This window comes from Botrytis deweyae (assembly GCF_014898535.1).
Source record: "Botrytis deweyae strain B1 chromosome Unknown BDEW_043, whole genome shotgun sequence".
Classification (NCBI taxonomy): Eukaryota; Fungi; Ascomycota; class Leotiomycetes; order Helotiales; family Sclerotiniaceae; genus Botrytis; species Botrytis deweyae.
In genome coordinates, this window is record NW_024066250.1 from 161,096 (window position 1) to 184,177 (window position 23,082).

Sequence of the window (23,082 nt, forward strand, 5' to 3'; positions counted from 1 at the left end):
AGTACTTTATCTGAGAGTTCTTCGTTTGCACTTATCCGAGTTCATTTGAATGAATTGAATCTCAAAAAGTACCGAGAACAGTCACGTGTGTTCTATTTTCGGTGTTAGCGAGTATACCTCGGCATCCGGCTACCAGCGCTAAGTGCAACCGGTAGGATTTCACATGTCAAATGCGATGTATTGACCAATCATATAATGGGAAATCGTAAGACAGAGTGCACATGAGGTGTTTCCGGAAGGCAGGTGATAGGATTTACTTGTAGAAGATGGAGAAAATCCGGGGTGGAGAGAGTTTAAATGCAATATTAAATTGGTATGGTAACGGAAGACGGGGTGGAGTGCAGCTGAATCAAGAATTGCATGCGATGTCTGTTTGAAGTGAGAGTGAGTGACATGTGAAAGAGAAAGTTGCTTGTCAAACAAAAGCGAGTAGCATCTCCGAATAATTAATAAAACATCTCAAACCTCACCTACTTTATTCCTCTCCACTTACTTTCTTGTTCTTATTTATTATTTACATTCGATACTTCTACATCGCAAGACTCACATTAACAAATTATACAACACGAACCAACACATATAGAAAAATGTCGAAGACTTTCAGTCAGAGTGATGTTGCATCGCACAATAAGCCCGATGATCTCTTCATTGTCGTAGATGAAGATGTCTATGATCTCACCAAATTCCAAGACGACCATCCAGGTGGCAAAAAGATTCTTACAAGAGTTGCCGGAAAAGATGCTTCGAAACAATTCTGGAAATACCATAATGAGGGTATTCTCAAGAAATACAAGGCAAAGCTACAGGTGGGATCATTAGACACAAAGAAAGCCGCTGCACCACCAACACCACCTGCGACTCCTCCACCAGCAAAAGAAGCAGTCAAGCCACAGGCGGAGAGCGGTGCTGTGGTGCCAGCTCCAACAGCCGCTGCAAAGCAGGTTGAGGAGGAATCGGAACCGTTGGATCCGTATGGTGATTTGATTCCGTTTGCGGATCCATCGTGGTATCAGGGTGTAAGTTTTTTCCACTCGCGCAAATCTGCGAATGATGCTAATGTGATAATAGTACCACTCACCATATTTCAATGAGACACATGCTGCTCTCCGCGAAGAAATCCGCGAATGGGTATCGGCCGAAATCGAACCAAATGTCGGTGAATGGGACGAGGCACGAAAAGTCCCAGATGAAATATACAAACAAATGGGAACTCGAGGATATCTGGCTGGATTGATGGGTATGCACTATCCAACTCAATACACAGAGAATAGAATCAAGAGTGTTGCACCTGAGAAATGGGACTTGTTCCATGAAATGCTTCTCACAGATGAATTGTCGCGTGCGGCAAGTGGTGGATTTGTGTGGAATGTTATCGGAGGATTTGGAATTGGTTGTCCGCCTTTGGTTAAATTTGGAAAGAAGCCTTTGGTCGAGAGAATTCTACCGGGGATCTTGAACGGTGACAAGAGAATTTGTTTGGCTATCACGGAGCCAGATGCTGGTTCTGATGTTGCGAATTTGACTTGTGAGGCCAAGTTGACTGAAGATGGAAAACATTATATCGTCAATGGTGAAAAGAAATGGATCACTAATGGTATTTGGTGTGATTATTTCACAACTGCAGTTAGAACCGGAAAGGATGGTATGAATGGTGTCAGTGTTCTTCTCATCGAGAGATCGGCTGGTGGTGTCAGCACGAGAAAGATGGATTGTCAAGGTGTTTGGTCTAGTGGAACTACATATATCACATTTGAGGATGTGAAGGTTCCAGTTGAAAATCTTATCGGAAAGGAGAACCAAGGATTCAAAGGTAATTCTCATCGTGATCCTGTCTTTGAAACCCCGCTAACAATATCATAGTCATCATGACCAACTTCAATCATGAGAGAATTGGTATCATCATCCAATGTCTCCGTTTCTCCCGTGTCTGCTATGAGGAAAGTGTAAAGTACGCACATAAGCGTCGCACATTTGGCAAGAAACTCATTGACCACCCTGTCATTCGTCTCAAGCTCGCTCATATGGCGCGTCAAATTGAAGCCTCATATTCTTGGCTCGAATCTCTCATTTTCCAATGCTCAAAGATGGGAGAGACAGAAGCTATGTTGAGACTTGGTGGGCCAATCGCAGGTCTCAAGGCTCAAGCTACTGTTACCTTTGAATTCTGTGCCAGAGAGGCAAGTCAAATCTTTGGAGGTTTGAGTTATAGTCGTGGTGGACAAGGTGGAAAGGTAGAGAGGCTTTACAGAGACGTAAGAGCTTATGCTATTCCCGGAGGAAGTGAGGAGATCATGTTGGATCTGAGTATCAGACAGAGTTTGAGAGTCGGAAAAGCATTGGGAATGAAATTGTAAGGGGGGGATATGAATTAACTCCCATGCAGCAGATTGCACTCTCGTTAGGATAGAGGGAAGACAAAATGATCTTTTTGTATATTATAAATCGAAGATTGAGGATTTGCGTTTTGGTCGGTGTTGGAGCTTGGATATGGATTCGGGAGATTGTTTAGTTAATGACATTATATTCACATTTACAAAGTCCGTTTTCCTATTATCGTGCATCTGGCTGTGTAATATGAAAACATCTATTGCCCATCTATTCGTCCAGAAGTTTTCATGTAAAACCATTCTTCAACGCGCCCAAAACCTCGAACCTAAAGCCCGGAAATTTGTCAAGATGAGATAGGAGAAATTCATGGAATTAAATCAACGGGACAATGTTGTAGATGTGCAACAAAAGCTTTGGATGTCATTCCACGTGACGTAGGATATGAGTCTCGAAGCATTGATTTTGTTTTCGTATCGATAGAATGAATATTGAAGCTGCAACTGCAGAAGTAAATGAATCTGCAAAGGTGAAAATTGCAGATGAGCAACAGAATTCTTAGATGCTCACAGCACGTGATCTATAGATTTTGATTGTCATTCTCGACTCTGAATCTCGAGTGCTTTTCTATTAGCCACGATATGCTCTCTTCATGCGAAGATCTAAGACGAAGTCTACTCGTTGCTCAGGGCAATTCTTGATCTATGTAGTCTACTTCGACGATCGCTCAGATGTCTCACATTGTGGAGGTAACTCGAAGCGCAAGTCCTAGGTATGCTTCACCTGACAACCAGCTCTGTTCTAGACCAGATCTACATGGAACATAAGAAGGATTTCGAAGTTTTTACCGCTTTTTATGCTATCAATTGGGTTCATGTCTTATTTGAATATTTATCAAACGGTCCCGTTCTTCCTAAGCAAACTTCAATGGGCGAGATTGAAACGTGCGAAATTGGAACATCAATGAAGTCAGTGATTAATCTTAACAGGAGGCAAGGCCAAAGGAAAGTACATGTTATATGGTAGTCAATCCAATATAAACATTTATTGACTCCCCCTTCATTCTTCATATGGTGCATTCCGAATCTCCGCTTTCTCGACCCCTTTGCTCGGTTGGTGGAAACTAGAGGAACGGAACATTCTCCGGTGACCAATACAAATGTCAATCTCTCTCGGAATGCTAGTTTCATTCCGAGCAGATTTTAAAAATACTCCCAACATATCAATAAATAACTAATGGGTTGGAGGCAACGGAACCCAGTGGCTATGGCAACACTTGGCCTGAGTCTAGCAGTCTCACAAGTAAATATGAAGAACGTAAGAATGCGTTCTAATCCCCGCCTCTTATAAGCTCATTCTTCCTATTATCTTATAATATTGCATTTTATTCAGTCTCTCGTTTCTCCTCGTTTCCTTTCTCTCACCTCCTTTCTTCCTTCATACATTTGAAGATAGTCCAAAATGGCACCCTCATCACTCTTTTTGAGATGCCTTACCATCTCTAGTTTCATAACTTCCATTACGGCCCTCACAGGATACCAATTAGAAGAAAGTTATAGTGGTAACACTTTTTTCGATGCGTTTGATTTCTTTACAGCGCCAGATCCGACTCATGGTTTTGTCACGTATGTGAGTGAGAGTGATGCATCTCAGCAAGGATTGATATCTGTGAGAAGTGATGGGGTTTACATGGGAGTTGATTCCAAGACGATATTGAATCCTAGTGGACCGGGAAGGAATAGCGTGAGAATTGAAAGTAAAAAGAGTTGGACTCATGGACTTTTCATCGCGGATTTGGGTCATATGCCTGGTGGCGCCTGTGGTACTTGGCCAGCGAGTAAGTTGATGAATCTGGTAGCTTTTAATGGATAATAGACTAATCTATTTGTACAGTGTGGACTGTGGGTAATAATTGGCCATATAATGGTATGTTGTATCACATCTTCAAGGAAAAGTCAACGGCTAATGGCGATCTAAGGGGAAATCGACATCATTGAGGGTGTGAATAGCCAGAACCACAATCTCATGTCTTTACACTCGTAGGTATCCCTTCAAATCACAAGGATCACTTAGGGACAGTTTCGCTAACGTTAATGACTAAAGTGCGCCAACATGCTCAGTCGCTGGCTCCGGACAAACTGGTACTCTTCAAAGCGCCAACTGCAACAACTTCGCCAACCCCGTCGGTGTCGGTTGCGGAATCAGTGATCCGCGCACTAACAGCTATGGCAGAGGATTCAACCTCAATGGTGGTGGTATCTATGCCATGGAATGGACCTCCTCCCACATCCGTGTCTATTTCTTCCCAGCCGGAACAGCACCCGCAGATATCAACGGACCAAATCCCGACCCAAGTAAATGGGGAATTCCGGTTTCAAATTTCGAAGGTGATTGTGATATCGATACCCATTTCAAAGAAAATAGATTGATTTTTGATACGACTTTCTGTGGAGATTGGGGAAGTGCTGTTTGGTCAAGTGATGCCACTTGTGGACCAAAAGCGGCAACTTGTGTAGACTATGTGGCGAGTAAACCAGAGGCTTTTGGTGATCAGTGAGTTTCCTTCCTTGAGATTCTTTTTATTTTTTTTGTTGAAAGGGAAAAGAATAGAAACTAAAGTGACACAATTAGATACTGGTTAGTCAAATCGGTTAAGATATATCAACTTGGAAATGTTGCCAGCCCAGCACCTTCCAACACTCCACCCGAAGTACCAGCGCCTTCTCCAAGCGCTATTGTACCACAAGCATCTCCTATCGGTCCCCAGCAATCACAAAACGTTCCAGCTCCAGCTGTTACCCCCGCAACTCCAATCAACACACCAGTCGCCCAGCCACCTTCTCAACCCATCGGTAACAACAACCCCTTCCCAGACGACGACTCCATCCTTAACCACATCTCCGATTTCATCGGAAGCATCGACGACTTCAGCGACGAAGGTAATTGCACCCCCCCTCCACGTCCCGAACCCACCTTTGATTCCAACTACCCCAACTGTGGCAGCGGTGGTAAATGTCCGCTAACCCCCGCTTTCACCTGTACAGAAAACCCTACCGACGATCTCACAAACCTCATGCCCGCCTCTCCCGCTCTCCCCAGCGTCACTCCCGCTTTCGAACTCCTCGGCATCGGATCTGGCGGCATCCCGGATTTCGATCTCGATATCAATGCGGAGAATTATCTCAACGCGGCAAAAGATGAACTGAAGGGACAGCTTCAGGGAATTGCTAAACAGGCCGTTGCCTGGACGGGAGATGGGGATGAGGATGCGGAGACGGAGACCGGAAATCCATCGAGGGTGATTGCGGCGAAACCGTTTTATCCTGATGAGGCGGGAAATGGGAATGAGACGGCGGGATCGGTGGCTAGTCCAAAGCCGGTGTTGAATTCGGGAGATAAGAGTAACGTGGTGGCTTTTGAGGGGGGTGCGGCGGAGGTGGTTGGTGGAGGGTTGGTGGTTTGGGGAGCGATGGTTGTTATTGGGGGCGTGGTTATGATGTAGAGATTACGATGATGATGGTTATGGCTGTGGTTATTTGAAAATTGCTTGGTTATGAATGTTCATGTTGTATAATGGAGTTTTATTTTATAGAATAGTTGATTTCATTCGTTTAGTTGACTTTTTGGTTTCTTGTGATAGATAGCTATATTGAACTTATGCGATTATCTTACTATTATTCCATTTATTTACTTACCCTCAGATACTTTGGTGGGAGAAGTAGAGCTCTTAACTTAGTACATCTGAATGTTGAAATGTACACTTCTTTCACATCAGCATCTAACCTCAATGCCCCAACCCATCTATTCCCGCTCCCCAGCAGTGACTGCATACTTCGCACTATATCAAAACCCCTCCCTCTCTCATCGCGTTAGTTCTCTCTATCTATCAAATCATTCCTTCCATCTGTACGAGCAAAACCTTCAATACCAAACATACCATACACATCCTCCACCCCCAAGAGCTCTTAATTTTCAAATTTACAGTTCAATCATTACAAATCCATTATATGCTTCCTTTCAAAAATTCCGTCATCAACAATTTCCCCCCTTTCAGTAACAATAAGAACAAAATCAGATAATTTCATCACACATCCATACATCCTCCACCTACCTTTCACCACCACAACTTTAAAAAGCTCTGGATTTCCTAACATACTATATCGTCATCGTAAAACAACCTTATACTTTCGCTCAAGATATATACAATTAACTATTTTCCCCCTTTAGTCAAAAAAATATCAAAATCAGATGATTTGATTCAACATCCACACACTTCACATAAACAACTTTTCTACCCTCAAAATCCCTTCTATCTTGTTGAAAACTTAAACAAACTATTCTCTACATACCCTGTTATACTCCTATCCATTTTCAAACCCATTAAATGAATATATAAATAACTATGAATTTTCAAACTTCCACAATTGATGAAAATCTTCATACATAAGCACACCAAAAATCAACTATTTCCATCTCCAACTCTCCAAAGAATCAACTTTTCTACTCTCAAAACCCCTTTAATCTCTTCAAAAACTTAACTAAATTACTCTCTATATACTAAATAACCATCTCCTTTAATATTAAATTAATTAAAAGAAAATCAAAATTACCCCAAATTTCCAAACTTCAACAGTTGATAAAAAATCAAGTAAGTAATCAATCAGGAGTACCCAAATCAACCAAAATCAACAATTTTCCAACTCTCCGAAATAAAATCAACTTTCTCGAAAAAGTTCTCCAAAATTCCCAGAAAATTAAAAATCAACTATTTCAGATATGCAACAAAAGGGTTTGAGTGAAAGAGTCACGAGACCTGGTGAGTGAGGACTGGTTAGTTCACGAAACTCAACCTTTTCTACAAAATCAACTTTTGTAACCTCATAAATTCTTTGATCTGTTTGAAAACTTGAAGAAACTCTTTTTGATATCTGAAATAATCATCTTGCTAAGTTTTGATTCCATCAAAGGAGAAATTGAATAATCCTCTATTTTTGAATTTTGATAGTTGATGGAATTTTTCAAAAATAAGCGGTACATACCTTGTACTAAAAACCAAACTTTTTGAAAAAGTTCAAAAGTTGAAAAGTTGAAAAAACTCAAGCTGAACTCCAAAATTCCCAGAATTTGAAAATCAACTTTTTCAGATATGCAACAGAAGGGTTCGAAGACAGAGATCACGAGGCTTGGGGGTGCTGGTTGGTTCGGTACGGTTAGTTTATGTTGGTTTGGGTTAGTTGATGGGGAATTGTTTGGCCGGCCGAGCCGAGGTTGAGCCTGTGATGGATGGTGTGGAATGTGGGATGTGGAAAATTATCTTGATGGATCTGTACGCTTAGCACAAAAAGTTTGTACAGTCTCAACTACTCCAATTGTGAAAATTTCTTCTAGTTTGTTGGGACTGGGGTTGTTCATCAGTGATGGTTGGTTGAAAAGTTGCATATTCTTGATGAGATGCTAAAGAACTTTCGTTGTACTCAAGGTTGGGAGCTGGTGGTTGTTTTCTTGCATTATGTGTTTTTTCTGTTGATCAGAAGAAAGGTTCATTCATGTTGGGAATTCCAACTTGGACTTCCAAAACATTGAAACGTTTCAAATAAAGTCCAAGTAAATTATGATGTATCAAAAGAAGAAGAACAGAAAGAAGGAAAGAGGTGAAAGAAAGACAGAATCAGGATGAGAAGTGAAAAGGTATTCCTTTTTGTCATTTCTATGTTACCACTCTTCTTGCTTCTACATTTGCTAAGTTGAGTATGTTTCCTGGCGGATTTGGCAACTATATTTTTGGTTGAGCGCGATGGCATTCATGGATGAAGGGTTGAGAACGGTCGTAGAGAGCGAAAGTTTTGCTGAAGGCTCATGTTTTTTCTAATGCGATTGAAAATTGTATTTTGAGGAACTGCACGAGTGCGAGAGGATTTTGCAAAGATGTAACTATACCTGCAATGCGGGCCTAGTGGGTGCCAGATTTCCGCATAGGCTTTTTGCAAATAGCCAAGTGGCATCACAGAAGATGAGAAACGAAGTTACAAGTACATAACTTGCTGTATATATGAAGCTCAGCCAACTTCTTCTATATTCAGGGGCAAAGAGTTTCATTGCGTGAGATAACATCGCAGCTCTGTAGCTTTGGGGGGAAAGTTCACTGCAAGTTGTGATGGTAATGCGTTATGCATCCTCCTGGAAAGCTGCCTGCCTTCGTCTATGTGGCACTCTAGAAAAACAAACCTTTGGAAGCCAATGAGATAGTGACGATAAATGCAGCAAGAACTAGAATTCTTCTCCTTAATTGCTAAATGAGAGAACCCTTCTTCTGTGGCTTTGTTCGTATTCTCATGGCCTTCATAATTCCACTATACCCTATGATAATGTGTATGCCATTTTTCATGTCTCAGTGGGCTTCATTCGTAAAAAGAATCGAATCAAAACGCGGCATAGGCAGACAGTATTAAAAGCATTCCTCCACTTCCTGAAAAAAGTGCATCAGGTCATCGCCCTCAATCTAGTTCAATCGTCTCAACATTTACAAGGCTTCTTGTGGAATGAGCCTATGGGTTCACATTACACCTTCGCTTAGTGCGAATGTCTTTGAAAATGCCCTAGGTGAATTTTTTAGACTTCCTTGGGGAGGATACACTTGTACATAATATCGAAACGGAACTAATACCCAGATGAGAAATGTTTGCTGGCTACATGCAGATTCTTGACACTTTTCTCAGCTCACAAGCATTGAGGTCCCTCCTATCCATACCCTATTTGTCATGTTTAATTACGTTGTATGGTATGAATTTGTGTATTGTTGATAAAACACAACTTCTAGAGAAGTGTAAATTAGAACCAGTATCTGCTCATAATACCGCGATATATCTTCATTGAAACTCTGTATTCGGAATCTTGTATGCCTCTGTTGTTCGGCCATCGTTCCCTCCGTATAATTGTACATATTGTGTGACTAGGTTATGGCTGATCAAAGTGCCCTGTGGTGATGTTTCCATTCTCTGGCCGTTCATACCCCGCTTATCCGCGCTGTGGTAGTCTACTCCGCTTTTTCAGCTCTTGAACCTTTGCCTTGCCGTTTTCGAACTGCTCGGTCTTCGCTCTGTGATATTCCATACCGTGTCTCTTCCAATTTAAAGTTTCCAACTCGAGCCTTCTTTTTCATCTGTTCTTTTACATTGTCACTCCGCAACCTTCTTGTTCTCCGCCTACATGTCTTTGCCTTTCTATGTTTTTATTCTCTCCTCTCATCTTCTTATACTTTACCCTCCCATCATTCAATCTTCGCACATCAACTTGCGTTCGTCAGTCCCCTTTTCTCAAACTCTTTGTTCATTCACAGGTTGGCCCTCTGTCCTTCAACCCCAATGTTTCGTATTTTTGTCGTGATATCTTCGGACCTTCCACCATATATACCTCCTGAGCTCTGCTTCGATTTTATTCATATGATCGCTAGTTTCACTCCGGACGGCAAAGAGCTCTGGGACCTATCGAGAAATAGTCAGCACAACAGAATGACAGCCAATGTTCCGCGGTCGTTGGCGAGGGACCGGATGGGTCTAGAATCATATGTGAACTTAGCTATGAGGAAAATCAATATGGTTGGCTGTTCCGCATGGGGAAAGTCCTTTTAGCAAAGAGGCAGGCGATGACCTTCGGTCTTTGATAATCGATGAGTACGTGGCAAGAAAGAGGTGATTTTCATATCTTTGAAAACTGTTCATAGTAATTCCCGCCGATTTTGCAACTGAATGCTTCGGCTATCTCGCTCTTGAACTTAGATCCGCTCGAACTTCCACAGTTCTTCCATGACCAGAAGGTAGAAGGGGTCAATCATGAGACGAGAAAAAGAAGCTGCTAGAGGTACGCAATTGGTACGTTGATGTTCGATGCGAGGCAGAAAATAAAAGGAATTGCCTAACATTCTGGTGAACACCTTAGAGTCCATGCCCTTCTGAGTGTTCAAGTGGCTTCCGTTCAAGTCCGAGTCAACAAAGAGTTTTTCTCTCGGACTGCAGAATTATGGCTCGCGCTTTTCGTAAGAGTTCGATTCTCGATGAGCAAAAGTCGGTGCCATTTGAATTTTGATGGTCACCAGAAGAGACAGCAAAGCTCGAATTGCAGAACACAATTTGTCGGCATCGTTGTTGAGTATAATATAGTCCCTCCAAACCTTTCAATTGGGCTCTTTGGGCTCTGTGACTTCGATAAACCCGTCTGCGGCCCTTCTTGTTGTAATATATACCTATTCCCCCTAGTCCGATGTTTTCCCTTATATCGGCACCCACATCAACGCTCGGCGCGTTCTAGTATGTTGAAAATGAAGTCTTCGATAGCTGTTGCAAAAGCTAGAGTACTGTATCGGTAGTCGCATTTTCGGTGACCTCAATCGCTGAAGTGGTTCGAAGTGACGTGCATCAGACTCCTATTGTTGGAAATATTGTGGCGCTTTTGTCACCTTCCCCCAACCCTGTCATGTAGCTCGTCCGTGATACCCCCTAAGAATGACAAATGACTTTATTTCCCTTCGATATCCTTGAGTCCGCGATCGACACGAATCTCCTTGTGAACGGTGTTATCATAGTGTGTGCCTGTAATTCCATTTTCCAATGTCGTCTTTTAAATTCGAGATCGAGACTGGTAATGAGTTCCTGTTCGTTGAGTGTAAGTTTTCAATTGACTAGTGCAAAGGGAAAAAATGAACTTTCACCGACAAGTAGTTGATAATGTTAAGTCTCTGATAATAGCAGAAACACTATGGGAAGACTCTGGCTCGCAAGCCACCTTGTCGTTGTAACACTCACTCGCTGTTGACACTGTTATGATCTAATGCTGTGTTTTGCCTTTAGGTTAGCGCCCCACTCTCGCGAGAGAGGGAAGCTTTTCGCTGACGAGCAGTTGGGGTTATCAGCACTCGGACATAGATAGCCAGTAAAACCGAAAGACTAGAGTCCGGCTGCGGCCCGTTTTCGCTGTGGATATTATCGATTAGTTTCACGATCCAATGCCCTCCGTGCAATTCAGCTGATAGACAACTACTGGTGAATCCCTGAGCTTCCAACGTGGAATGAAAACTTACTTTTGGTGGGGAGCTACTTGTTTATATATTATTGACATTCTTGGATATTCGATGATAGCCAGAGTCTTGTGAGGTCCTCAATCTAGATTAAGACCTTATCGCGGCAGCGATTGCTTGCTATCTCCCCGAATCAGTACCGGTATCTCGGTTCACTCGATACGAAAAATAATGGTGACTTTATGTACCTCCACTCCTTGAATAAGAGCCTTAGATTCAGAGAAAGGGTTTAATAGGTAGTTCGTAGTGCTCTATAGTCTCCGCAGATAGTCAGAAGCAAGCAAAGGGTACCCATCCATCTGCGGAACTTGTTCTTGTAATACTTCTCGGCTAACATACTGATCTGATGCCGTCATCTGGAACCAAGTCGATTAGGGTGGAACCTCAGGTGATGTGGTCGAGATTCAACATTACTATTAGTTACTAGAGGAGGGAAGAGGACCGATGATGTCAGGGTCTGATGCTTTCTAGTTCTCGGTGATAGTCAAAACCATAGATGTATGCAAACTTACCGGCTGGGATTACCCTGTGCGTGCATGTGTATATGATCCGTCCAATTTGATGCCATTCGTTGAGCTTAGTTTATTGTGAGGAGCGACTGCATGCTCTTTCCTGTATCTATTAGTCCAAGATAACGATCACTTATTGAGAGAGCACAGATAGATTTGGGAGATTAGTTGGTACTTTTGTTTAGGCAATAACGATAGGAAGCAAGAGAGGCACCGGGTTCTCCCTGCAGATTTATTGCGATTTAGAAATATCTACCAGTCACCAAATCTAATATTACTTTGTGGTTCGAGTTAATGTGAGGAGTACTTCCGGTCTGGCAACAGCAGTAGGATGCAAGACATTCCTTCTGTGGATCTTATCGTGAGTTATAATCTTATGCTCGCCACCTAATCTTATGTTACTTCGCGGGTCGACTTGATGTGAAAAGTGGCATTGAGCCCCTATATTCGTTTGATGATCATGCTGATCGGTTGCTGCAAACTAGAGAAACGAGAGCATCGTGTGAATTTGGAGGTTGTAATGTTCAGTCGTCCGCGTTTCTTGAATGGCTGGAAACTAAAAGAATAGTCCGACCCTCCGCGGGGTTTGTGGTGAGTTGTAAATACTGTTTTCTACTCCATCTGATGTCGCTTTTTGATTTTGAACTGCCGCGAGGACTTGCACCGAGCCCCTTTACGAGTCAAGTCTAATATTCGACTGCCGGAGAAGAGAGACAATGCAGCCTTTTGTGAGCAAGCGATCGGTGTTATCGGGTCCTCAATGACTCTCAAAATAGAAAGTAAGGGGCCGATCCCTGACTTTCCCGCGGACATTATCGTGATTTGTATCCCTTTTTATGCCTTATATAATGTTGTTTCTCGGCATCCAACCATCTCGAGAACTGACGATGAGACCTTGTACCGATTCGTGAGTCAAGGATGTCGATTAACTTTGGAAGAGGGAGAGGGGTACTTTAGTGGGTAAGAAGTCAGTATCCTGCAGCCGCCAGCAGTACTCGGAAGTAAAGAGAAGAGCCCGAATCATTCACATACCTTACTGTGAGTTGTAAATCATATCTTCCGCCTCATCTGATACCATTTTTGTGTCGATTTACCACGAGGACTAGGAACGAGGGTTTTCATGTGTGGGTGAGAGGTAGTGGTCAGCTGTTGAAGAGATTCTTTGGTCGTTAAGCAGTTAGTATGCTCGAGTTACCGACAGCATTCGAAAGAGAACATAACTTACCGCGAGTTGTAAAATTTGTCCTGCACCCCATCTGACATCTTTTATTGTTTCGAAGTTGTCGACAGTGCTGAAAATGAGCCTTTCACGCGCGTATCTTAGTTAGTTGTCAGTTCTCGAAGAGAGAAACGGGTTCTCAATCGGTAAGTCATATCTTCCTGTTTTCGACGAGGACGACGACGCGAGATAAAAAGAAGCACCTATCCCTCCACAGATCCTATTCTGAGTTGCGAATACCTGATTCCCGTCCACCCAATATAACATTTGTTACTTCGCTCCAGGTGATTGTGAAAATTGACAGTGTTGACAATAAGCTTTGCGGTTCGAAGGTGATGGGCGCTTCTCCGAAACGGAGTAGGATTAAGATGGCGTATTCAATGGGTAAGCAGTTAGTGTCCTTTGGTCTTCGGCAATCACAAGAAACGCAAGAAAGAAGCAGATCCTCTTACAGACTCTGTTTTACATAGTAAGCGTTTACTTTCTCCCGTCCTGTCACCCCTTATCCCTGGATTTCGTTGATGGCGAGGTGCTTCACCTGTCGCTGAAGGTGCTCATAATCACCTGCTTAAGATCCAAATGCGTCAAGGGCTGATCAACAACTGGTATTCGGAGGTTCGAGGTGACTTCTACAGGAACGAGGAAGAGCCGGATACTTCTGCCAAGCTTTAAAGAGGTGAGTATCTGCCATTCTTTTGCTGTATGACCTTTTGAGATCTAGGCCACCATCGGATTATGACAGTTTTCAACTGCGATACAAGAAAATGAATAGCTGGTATAATCGGGAAGCTTTGGCTTCGAAGCGGGTAGTGTTCTTCGACTATCGGTAATGGTCTGCTGCCAAAAGAAAGGCGGATTGTATTATGGTAAGTTTCTGCTGCTCCCTTGATTTAAAGCTGCTCTGCAAGTCTGCATTCATAACGCTTGAAGTTGAATCTGTGTTCTCGTGGTATACAGTGGCACAAAGCTGGTGATGCAGAGAAAGCGCTTCTATAACCCAGTAATTAACTGACCTTCCGTGGCTATCAGGCATGATTCGAGGGAAGACGAGGGTTCCAATTTCTTCTAAAATTCCGCTATACTTGTCGGACTTCTTTTGGGTTAGTACCAGTTCTTTAAAGTTTATATCAATGAGATTGGTAGAGATCGAGGCGCCAGTAACACGGAATTCTTAGAAGCTGGTCGGGTATAGGAAATATCATTCTGCTGCTCAGCAGTCACCACATCAGAATTCTAGCAGCGACAAGAAGCAGAAGACGGACTTCGACCGACGCTCTTACTTCTTCAACATGGTTGTATACTGTTCCCTTGATCTTAATGCAGTTCGCGGATATTGAGATTAACATGGAGGGGGTAGCGGAACCAAAACCTAGGTCATATCACAAAAAGAAGTTGGGCAAAGAAGGGAAAAGACTAATGGTAAATAGAAAGTCTAAAGCTTTTTCCTCAGAATTATTTCCTGCTGCTGAATGAGACCAGACAAGTTTGTCAGGGTAGTAACCTGTCAGAACAAGACAACAAAGGAGGTTGAAAGGCATGTTGACCCAAAGTATATTACTGCAGGATATCTAATTAAGCTGATAATACCACTGATGGATGCTTAGGGATCAGAAACCCAGTAAGAGAGCACATTGTATAGTCTACAGAAGTCAACTTCCATATATCAGCACATCACCAGGTCATGGCAGAAACGACTAGACAGACCCTCGAGGGTATCTAGGTACCTAAGACCCTTTTAGGTTAAGTTTAATTCTTAGTTCCATTAAGCTCACACAATCTTTCCAATCGTCTTTAATTCAAGATTCCCATTCCTACTCAACTTCAAAATACGTTTCTCTTTTCCTCCACACCAGCCAAGTACCACGATCAACACCAGCACCTCAACGCCAATCTATCACAACCAAAGGTACGTAAGATAATTCTTATTATATTCTTCTTCTTATTCTTCTGCTACTTTCTGCTTCAATTGAAGCTTTGAGCTTCTTCTAATTGCTGATGGCGGCATCTGGAAGTCCTTGATCGGCAAGATCGCTGCATTCAAAGATCAAACACTTCGATCTAAATCAACAACACAAAGTACTAACAACGATACAATTTAGTAAGAATACTTTAATAGTATACAATAAACCTAATGGATTGATCTAATGTCAATTACAGTACCATTGTGCGAGTTGAACCGTTGAGATGGATTCGCGCCCACCGTAAGTATTACTCCCGCATCTGCATTTTGCCTCACGCTTAAGCTAACCACTTTGCACATCAAGTTAAGTAAGTAAATAATACTCCTCTACGATTAGAACATTCGATAGCGATATATGCACGAATCTACCTGCTGTTACTTTGTTGTTGTGGATGGACATTGTGTCGGCACAGTTGCATGTTGGAGTCTATGCTAGCGCATGAAGATGACATCAATTTATACGGTCTTGACCAGCGTCTAACTATGTGACATAATGTCTGGACTTGTGATCAGACATGGCAAGTAAAGCTTAGATACAAATGTACAGGACAAGGCTTGCTTTTTGTCACAATACCCACCACGCATTCAGCTATGTGTAACTTACTCTCTGCTTTGGGTCAGTCACCTCAAACAAAGCGTACAGGCATATGCGCAGGAAAAGTTGTATCTTATTTTATCACACCATGGCATCATAACGTCAAAAGCAATGGAGGTACTTGAAAGAATCATGTGACTTCTATTCACTGAAGCAGTCTCTTCATTGAAATTGTCATTCACCTCTTTGCAGCGATGTTAACCTTCATGGGTATCTGCCCTAACTCACCGCCGCGATGCAAATATTCACCATTGAGCTTTGCCACAACCGATAGCAAGCGCTTTCTTTTCAAAGCTTCATGTACAAGACCCTGATTGGTTCTTTATAAATCCATACCTCTCGCTCACAAGGCGATACCAAGCACCACAACGACAACATAGTTCCATTAACTTGGCTTTTAATACTCAAACTATTTTCACTTGGTTGTGGGCTCTTTCTGCTCTAATCCTGCACAAGAGAATTGCCATCAATATATCTTTCCCCGCGCGATACCATCCTTCGTCACTATCCCACACAACTACTCAACCATACCGACCGTCGATCCCCATCCTTCAGGCAAAGGAATATCTGAAATCAAACCTTCCCATTGTCGCACAGCTTCTCGTCCATTTCTCTTGCTATCCCTACGAAGCTCTGCCTTCCATTCCTTCCATCGCGCACCAAATTCAGTCAACATTACCCATCGCCACACGGAACACGAGAAGCTTGCCGTCAATTTGTCTCAATTGTACAACAAAGTTACAGTCCTAGCTTGATATACTGCGCAATAGGACCACTATCAACTTCGACGCCGGGGATCATTGACAACCTTCCTAATACCTTTTACTTTCGATAAAGATCAATCTTCTCATCGACGGCAAGCAACTCGATAATACTATAAATAACGGCCTTCTTATCCACACCTTCCTCTCTTGCTGATCCAACCTCAAGACAACACCTTTCAAGACCACGATATTTCGTTTAGATTACAAGCTCTTCTGTCTGCGCATTCAACACCAGAGATTTCCAAAGCCGTCAAAAAATTTACAATTTGGTCAATTTCAACGTGTCTTCACAGAGTTCTTTCTCGTGGGCTATTGTTGGGACGACGCCAAGCTTCTCTTTGACCAAGGCTTCGCTCTTCCTTCCATCGACTACTTCAAATATTCCTCACAGTGACCCACCTCTATAATATTGCACCTTTCTTAGAAGAGCTTCAACTATAGTTGTTTAATATCGGCCACATCATCAACAGCTGCGACATTCTTCTTCCATTTGATTATCCACACAAAGCCCCTGGAATTACCGAATCTCTGCAAGCTCGTTTAGCACCTTCAACCTCCTTCCTATTTTGCATCACCACCAGAGTTTTTTTGTAGGACGCCAGTCTCGTACGATCTTCAAATCACGTCATTTGAATCTACAAATCCCTTCTACGTCTTCGACTTATTGATCCCCAACCTTTAGCTATATTGGCCATCTCTCTCCACTTTACACCCACAGACGTTTTATATATTGCAATAAATATAATTTGCATTCGAGGCTTATCTCCGTTGATGATATTCACAGAAAGGCCTCTTTCCATTAGCAACAGTTGTCGTTTATCGATTCCTAGAACTTTATCTCCCCAGTAGGGAGTAAATAAGATATCAATCGTACAACAAGCTTCATTACCCCATATACTTCTCATAGATTTTTATTTCAAACTTCCTGCAATTGCCAACTGGAGAGTCTTGTCCATTTTCTCAATATTTCTTCGTTCTAAAGGAGATTTGTCAGTTTTCTATAGGTTTCTTAAGACATCCACTTCTTTTCTACGATTCTGATGTTTAAGACGCCATACTAACAGATTTTATAGATCTCCGAAGATCATAAAGCCTTTTAAAAAAGTAAGTTCATTTCCCCCAGTCAAGACCCCGATATCTCCCCCTCCACGAGATGTCACTTTCCATCCTCTTCCCATGTTCTCAAGCCAAGTCGAGGACTAATTCATCCCTTTTCTGCCCTTTCTCATATCAATACTAACATATTCAGAGGAAGAAAATGGAGGCCATTAACGAGGAGACGGCCGGTTTCCGCCAGGCAACCCAAAGTTACCTGGTGGAAAACCGCGCCGAGATGGAGTCGTTAATCCACGAAAGCACCGACCGGCTCATGGAGCAAACGCGGGTTCCGGCCGAAGAGGCCCATAGCTGGCAGACGAGGACCGTCGAGCTGCAAACAGAGTTCATGGTTAGTTATTCTTCTAATTTCACTTCGCGTTGAGATTTTTGTTACTTGAGTTGATGTAGAACGTGGAAATTTTACATTTGGCAGTTTGCTCTAATAAATCCTTTCAACGTTGAATAGAAGCATCAAGACCTCTGATGAGCACATGCTGACCTTGACAGGAACTCTTGAAACAATATCTGGAAGCGGGAGGCACTGTCCTCGCCGCACCAATATACCGCGCAGACGCCCGTAAGCTCACACACTCTTTGTTAGAAAGTGGAAGCTTCATGCTAATGATGTCTAGTAAGGGTCGGCGGACGACCGGCAATACGCCCTTCGAGGGTTCATGTTTTCACGGAGTTCAAGAAGAGATATACACCTGGCAGCGTGCCACTTCATCTCCAGCATCTGCTGGACCATAGATCCAATGGACTATGGATCCAAGCTTTGGCTGTCCAGAACCAAGATGGGGACATGATCCAATGTGAGTAGCACCTTGATTTCCGCTTTCACACGAAGCGACATTGCTATCAGAAGTACAATTAACTGACTCAATCGTTTAGTGAAAAGAATAACCGACGAATCAACACCCCAAGGGGAAGACTTAACTGTCTGGAAGTGGTTGTTCTGTGAGCTTGGAGAAGGGGAGGACTTGAACACCTTGGTGACGGAAAAGGAGAGATGGGGATGGGGTGGAAAGTTTACGTGGGGAACTCCGCTGGAGAGGGGAGAGCAGTGGGGGCATGGACAATTACTTGGTGGGGATGAGGAGAATATTGTGGTGTTGACGTAGGGCCTCTGATACAGTATGAGCATGGGGGCTGATCCCAACGTGGATCAGCAGCTGTCAAGACACGGGTCGCACCGTGACACTCGCGCCCTGGCACTTTTAGAGCACTCTACTGTTGATGATGGTCAGGGATGAATGGTGTGGTGGATATGGGCTTACGATTTACGAAGAGACGAGACGACGACACGATCATCTTTTTTCTCAATCCGTTCTGTTTATAGACCGTTGCATTTACAGTGGCATCAGCGGCGTTGGATTTCATCTCGTGTGGTTTCTAATAGTTGCGGAGAAATTTGTCTGGCATGGCGTTGTTTAAAGGGGGCGTTGGGTTTATACCATCGTTGCATTTGCGTTCGCGTTGCGCGCTGGATTTCATTATAAAAAGTGTTTTACTATCATTGATACCCTTAAATCAATTTGGCTTGCCATTTGTTCTCATACATGGCCTATTCTTGCTGTCTCTGTGATCATATACATCATATCCTGTTATCAAATGTTTGATGGCTGCAAGGGCTGAGCACATCTAGGATTTATCGACTTATGAACTTTGTATAGTATACTATTGATCAATGACCAAAAGCAACACACCTAAAAACCATTTAATCCATTTAGTAGATTCAGTTGACTTGTAAAGTCCTTTGATTTAGGATCTTAAACAAAATCTAGAGATGGGTCGTTCAAAATTTATAACTTATTCAAAGGACAGTAGTTCTCCATTTTCACCCAAGGAACCAAGCACTCAACTCCAACCAGAGCGGCATCTCCCTAACATCAATGATAACAGCAACAGCCTTTAGCAAATCTCGCACATCCGAAAGAGCTCGAACTAACCAACACTAGAGGCCCCGCGGAGCAATCTATCATTCTCAAAGTTAGCATTAGTGCGGCAAGTAATGGAAAGAGGTCAGTGAAGGTCAATATTGTTGCCAACATTAACTCATCTATCATCTGCTGTAAAAACAGCTTATAAATGATATTCTTAGAGCCTTTGATCACAAGAGCCAATGATGTCTCAATCTGTCCAATTAATGATACTTTGAGTAGGAGAAGTTCCAACTACCAAGCCTTGCCGAGCAAAAGCGACGGGCTGCTCGCTTTCTTTACTCTACCCACCGAATTCCCCGATAATGTGTTTCTGTTTGAGTATTGCACTCTTTTGATATGGCTTAGCTAGACTCGATGCCTGGAGAGCTCGGATCCTAGTGTGGTGAAGGGAGCCTGCTCAACTTTAGTCTGAAATTTTTTTCGGACCGGGAATAATCATCGGCGACTTGGGGGTGGAAAGAAAGGTACACTACTGGAGTATATACAGGCTTCAAGACCTCATAGCTTCGAGCCAATGAAGAAAATGGATCGATAAGGAATTATGAAGAGCACCAGAAATGCTCTGTTCAACGCTGTCTTAATAGAGATGCTCGAACTAATAGCGGTTTAAGTACTCGACTAAAAAGAGATACTCTGCTTTCGTTTCCTTATCAATTTGGACGACGTAAGTACCAGGTTTCGCCTCACAGCCATTCATTTTCAAGTCCTCCATTCAAACCAAGCGCGCCCAAACAAATCTTCGTAGGCTTCCTGCTCATTGACTCCGAAGGCTCGTATCTTCAGGCGTATCTGAAGAGGACTACCGAGGAACAATGGACTTGATGAATCAGAAGTGTGGAAGCAATTGCACGAGGCCATTGCTGTAGTAGCAACGCTCGTAGAGAGTAGCTAGCGCTGTGTTAAATAGAAAAGAACATCCGCAGGGAGGATAAGAGGAGCTAAGTTAAGGGCAGACTCTAGATATGTCTTTCTGCGAACTAACTTCATCTCAAATAACAGTTCATGGAATAAATTGGTAGATGTTGGTATGGATGGAAGAGACGGAATGGTTCGGAGATGATCTTTTAGTGGCAAGTGTATCGTTTGAATTTATTCATCCAAATTTGGCAACTCCGACCGAATTCTTTTGGAAAACAGCGGCTAACGATGACTGCTGTCATTTTGTTCTGATCATTTCCGACAGCAGATCCAAAAGATTCTTCCAATTTTACTTCAAAAATCTAATTAAAAAATCATCACAATCATCCAATCCGCTCTAGATCATGAAGATGCTTTCTGAAATCTTGTTGACTCCAGACTTGGATATGCGCCATAAATCTTCTTCGTAGAAATCACTGGCAAGATTTTGATTCTGCTGCCGAAGATTTTCAATTCTTTGAAACCTGCTGGTACAAGGTTTTATCTGTATATAGAAGCCAAAAAGCAGGCTCTGATGTATACATAATGCCATATTACGTCGAGGATCGCTACTGTCAGAATGAGACTCCAAAACAAAATGACGATGCTATTGAAAGTCTACATCCACCTCCCAGGGTTTCGCCAGATAGATTTTAAAGTATGTTTTCCCCTTTCAGGGACCACCTTAAATCCAAAGGAAATTATCGGAATTGGGTATCCAGCTCTGCTTGAAGATCTGGATTTTCTTGAATTTTTGGACCCGTTTCCAAGTACTGGGAACTGGGTAATCATTGCCACTGCAAACTTTTTCTCTGTCGTCTTGGGGATGCGTTAAAAATGTATTGTAACATTTATCCCGATTGTCTTTGGTTTTTGAAACACTGCTAGCTAAACTTTAAAAGAGTCAGTCTCTACCCCAGATAAATATAGTATATTTTATAGCACTTTATGTGGATTTTTCAACCCAAAATAATTTTCATATTTTTAAATCTTTTAAATCTTTTAAATCTTTTAAATCTTTTAAATCTTTTAAATCTTTTAAATCTTTTAAATCTTTTAAATCTTTTAAATCTTTTAAATCTTTTAAATCTTTTAAATCTTTTAAATCTTTTAAATCTTTTAAATCTTTTAAATCTTTTAAATCTTTTAAATCTTTTAAATCTTTTAAATCTTTTAAATCTTTTAAATCTTTTAAAGGTAAAATATTTGAGATTGAAAAATTCATATCAAGTACTATAATGTCTAAAAAGTCGCTTGGGATACTTCTAATCGGAGCCTGAGGTAGTGAAATATTTATTATATTTATTATGCTGCCCACGATCTAATCCCCAGCTTACTCGCTAACCTCATTAGTTTCTATCCTAGGCATAACGCAAGGACGACTACAAACAGACGCAGAAGGTCTAGCGCTAACTTGTAAAATTGGTCCCAGTGTACCATCCGACTTATTTCGGTCTCTATGCGCCAGCAACTGAATGAACATATCTTCAGAAATCGCATGGTTGACTTGGAGGCCATTTCCAGCAGCTTCGTTGTCTCTGATTTCCAGCTGAGATACCTCTCGCCACCCCTTTTCTCCAATGGGTCCATTGATCTGTAGAGCTTGATCTCTGCTCACATTTTTCAAGACCACCCGACTAGAAACCCGTCCCGCATCTTTCGCATCTCCATCTGTTCTGAGTGAGAGCTCGTCACTCTTGATATGTACAAGTCCATCTTCTGGTATCTGTTAGCGAAGTCTCGCAAGAGGTGGACTAGCATACTTTCGGGGCGATGGTTCTTAACCACATCTGCAATCTGAAGCCCTCCATCGTCTCCAAATACCTTCCGAAGTAGCCCGTCCACTCGATTCAAAATATCCATATTTATCGCAACTTTATCACCTACGAACTGCGTCACTCCCACGTGAGCAACATGTAAACCCAGACCCAAGTTTGACTTTGCGTGCTCAAGCCGCTCCATCAGCTTTGCGAGCGTCTCCTGCTCTTTGGTCCCCTGTAGGAATTGATGGGCAAAACGCCGTGCTTGGCTCTTGTCCCCCGATACCATTAATTCTAGGTTACCGATCAGCTCCACGGCGATCTTGCGAATGTTCTCAATTTCGGAGAGAACGGCCGCAGTGCGCAAATTAGCTTCATGCTTCACTAGCTCGAGGATGGTCAGAATTCCTTGGATCTCAACGACATGAGCCCCGAGCACTTGTGAGGAGTTTTTCTGGTCGTTGTAGGTTTTTCGCAGTCGGCTGAGAAGACTAATGGTGAATTCTAGTAAGCCCGATACGGCAGATATCGCTCCTATGATTTCTAATCCGGCCTGAATTTCGCTTAGTATATCTACTTTGCGTGTTTTCGAGGGGGTAATTACCATACTATGAGGCTTTGAAGTGAATGATGGCGTAAGATTCGTAGTCACAAGTTTAGTCCATCAATAGAGGGAATTGGATACTCGGAATTGTTGTAATATTCTGAGATTTCCAAATATATAATCTGGTTCTCGAGTTCTTCTAATTAGATGTGATTTGGATACCACAACCAAAACTTCAAAATATATACCTCTTCTTAACAAAACCCGCAACCATCCGAGTACGAGTATCCAATCCCACCAACCAACACCATTTAAATTTACCCATCCCTCATTTCCATCCATCCAAACAGCCTATCCTATCCAATCCAGAAAACCAACATCCATCTCCACAACCATCT

The 23,082-nt window shown here is 42.5% G+C and overlaps 4 protein-coding genes across 4 annotated transcripts; 3 read left to right on the top strand and 1 right to left on the bottom strand.

Annotated features, from left to right (window-relative positions):
• Positions 1–239: 239 nt before the first annotated feature.
• Positions 240–2,542, top strand: EAE98_011024 (uncharacterized protein). The gene is made up of 3 exons (XM_038958646.1): positions 240–1,016; positions 1,069–1,810; positions 1,861–2,542. Exons 1-3 carry the CDS (start codon positions 588–590, stop codon positions 2,352–2,354), a joined length of 1,665 nt encoding a protein of 554 aa, XP_038805011.1. The 5' UTR covers positions 240–587; the 3' UTR covers positions 2,355–2,542.
• Positions 2,543–3,786: 1,244 nt separating this feature from the next.
• On the top strand, positions 3,787–5,827 carry EAE98_011025 (uncharacterized protein; the record flags this gene model as incomplete). The annotated part of the gene is made up of 5 exons (XM_038958647.1): positions 3,787–4,162; positions 4,219–4,251; positions 4,304–4,364; positions 4,429–4,878; positions 4,957–5,827. The coding sequence occupies 5 exons, from the start codon at positions 3,787–3,789 to the stop codon at positions 5,825–5,827; spliced, it is 1,791 nt and encodes a 596-aa protein (XP_038805012.1).
• An 11,873-nt stretch (positions 5,828–17,700) lies between these two features.
• Positions 17,701–18,661, top strand: EAE98_011026 (uncharacterized protein; the record flags this gene model as incomplete). The annotated part of the gene is made up of 4 exons (XM_038958648.1): positions 17,701–17,889; positions 18,048–18,117; positions 18,173–18,352; positions 18,432–18,661. 4 exons carry the CDS (start codon positions 17,701–17,703, stop codon positions 18,659–18,661), a joined length of 669 nt encoding a protein of 222 aa, XP_038805013.1.
• Positions 18,662–21,713: 3,052 nt separating this feature from the next.
• On the bottom strand, positions 21,714–22,747 carry EAE98_011027 (uncharacterized protein; the record flags this gene model as incomplete). Its single annotated transcript, XM_038958649.1, has 3 exons — positions 21,714–22,099; positions 22,144–22,693; positions 22,745–22,747. The coding sequence occupies 3 exons, from the start codon at positions 22,745–22,747 to the stop codon at positions 21,714–21,716; spliced, it is 939 nt and encodes a 312-aa protein (XP_038805014.1).
• Positions 22,748–23,082: the final 335 nt, after the last annotated feature.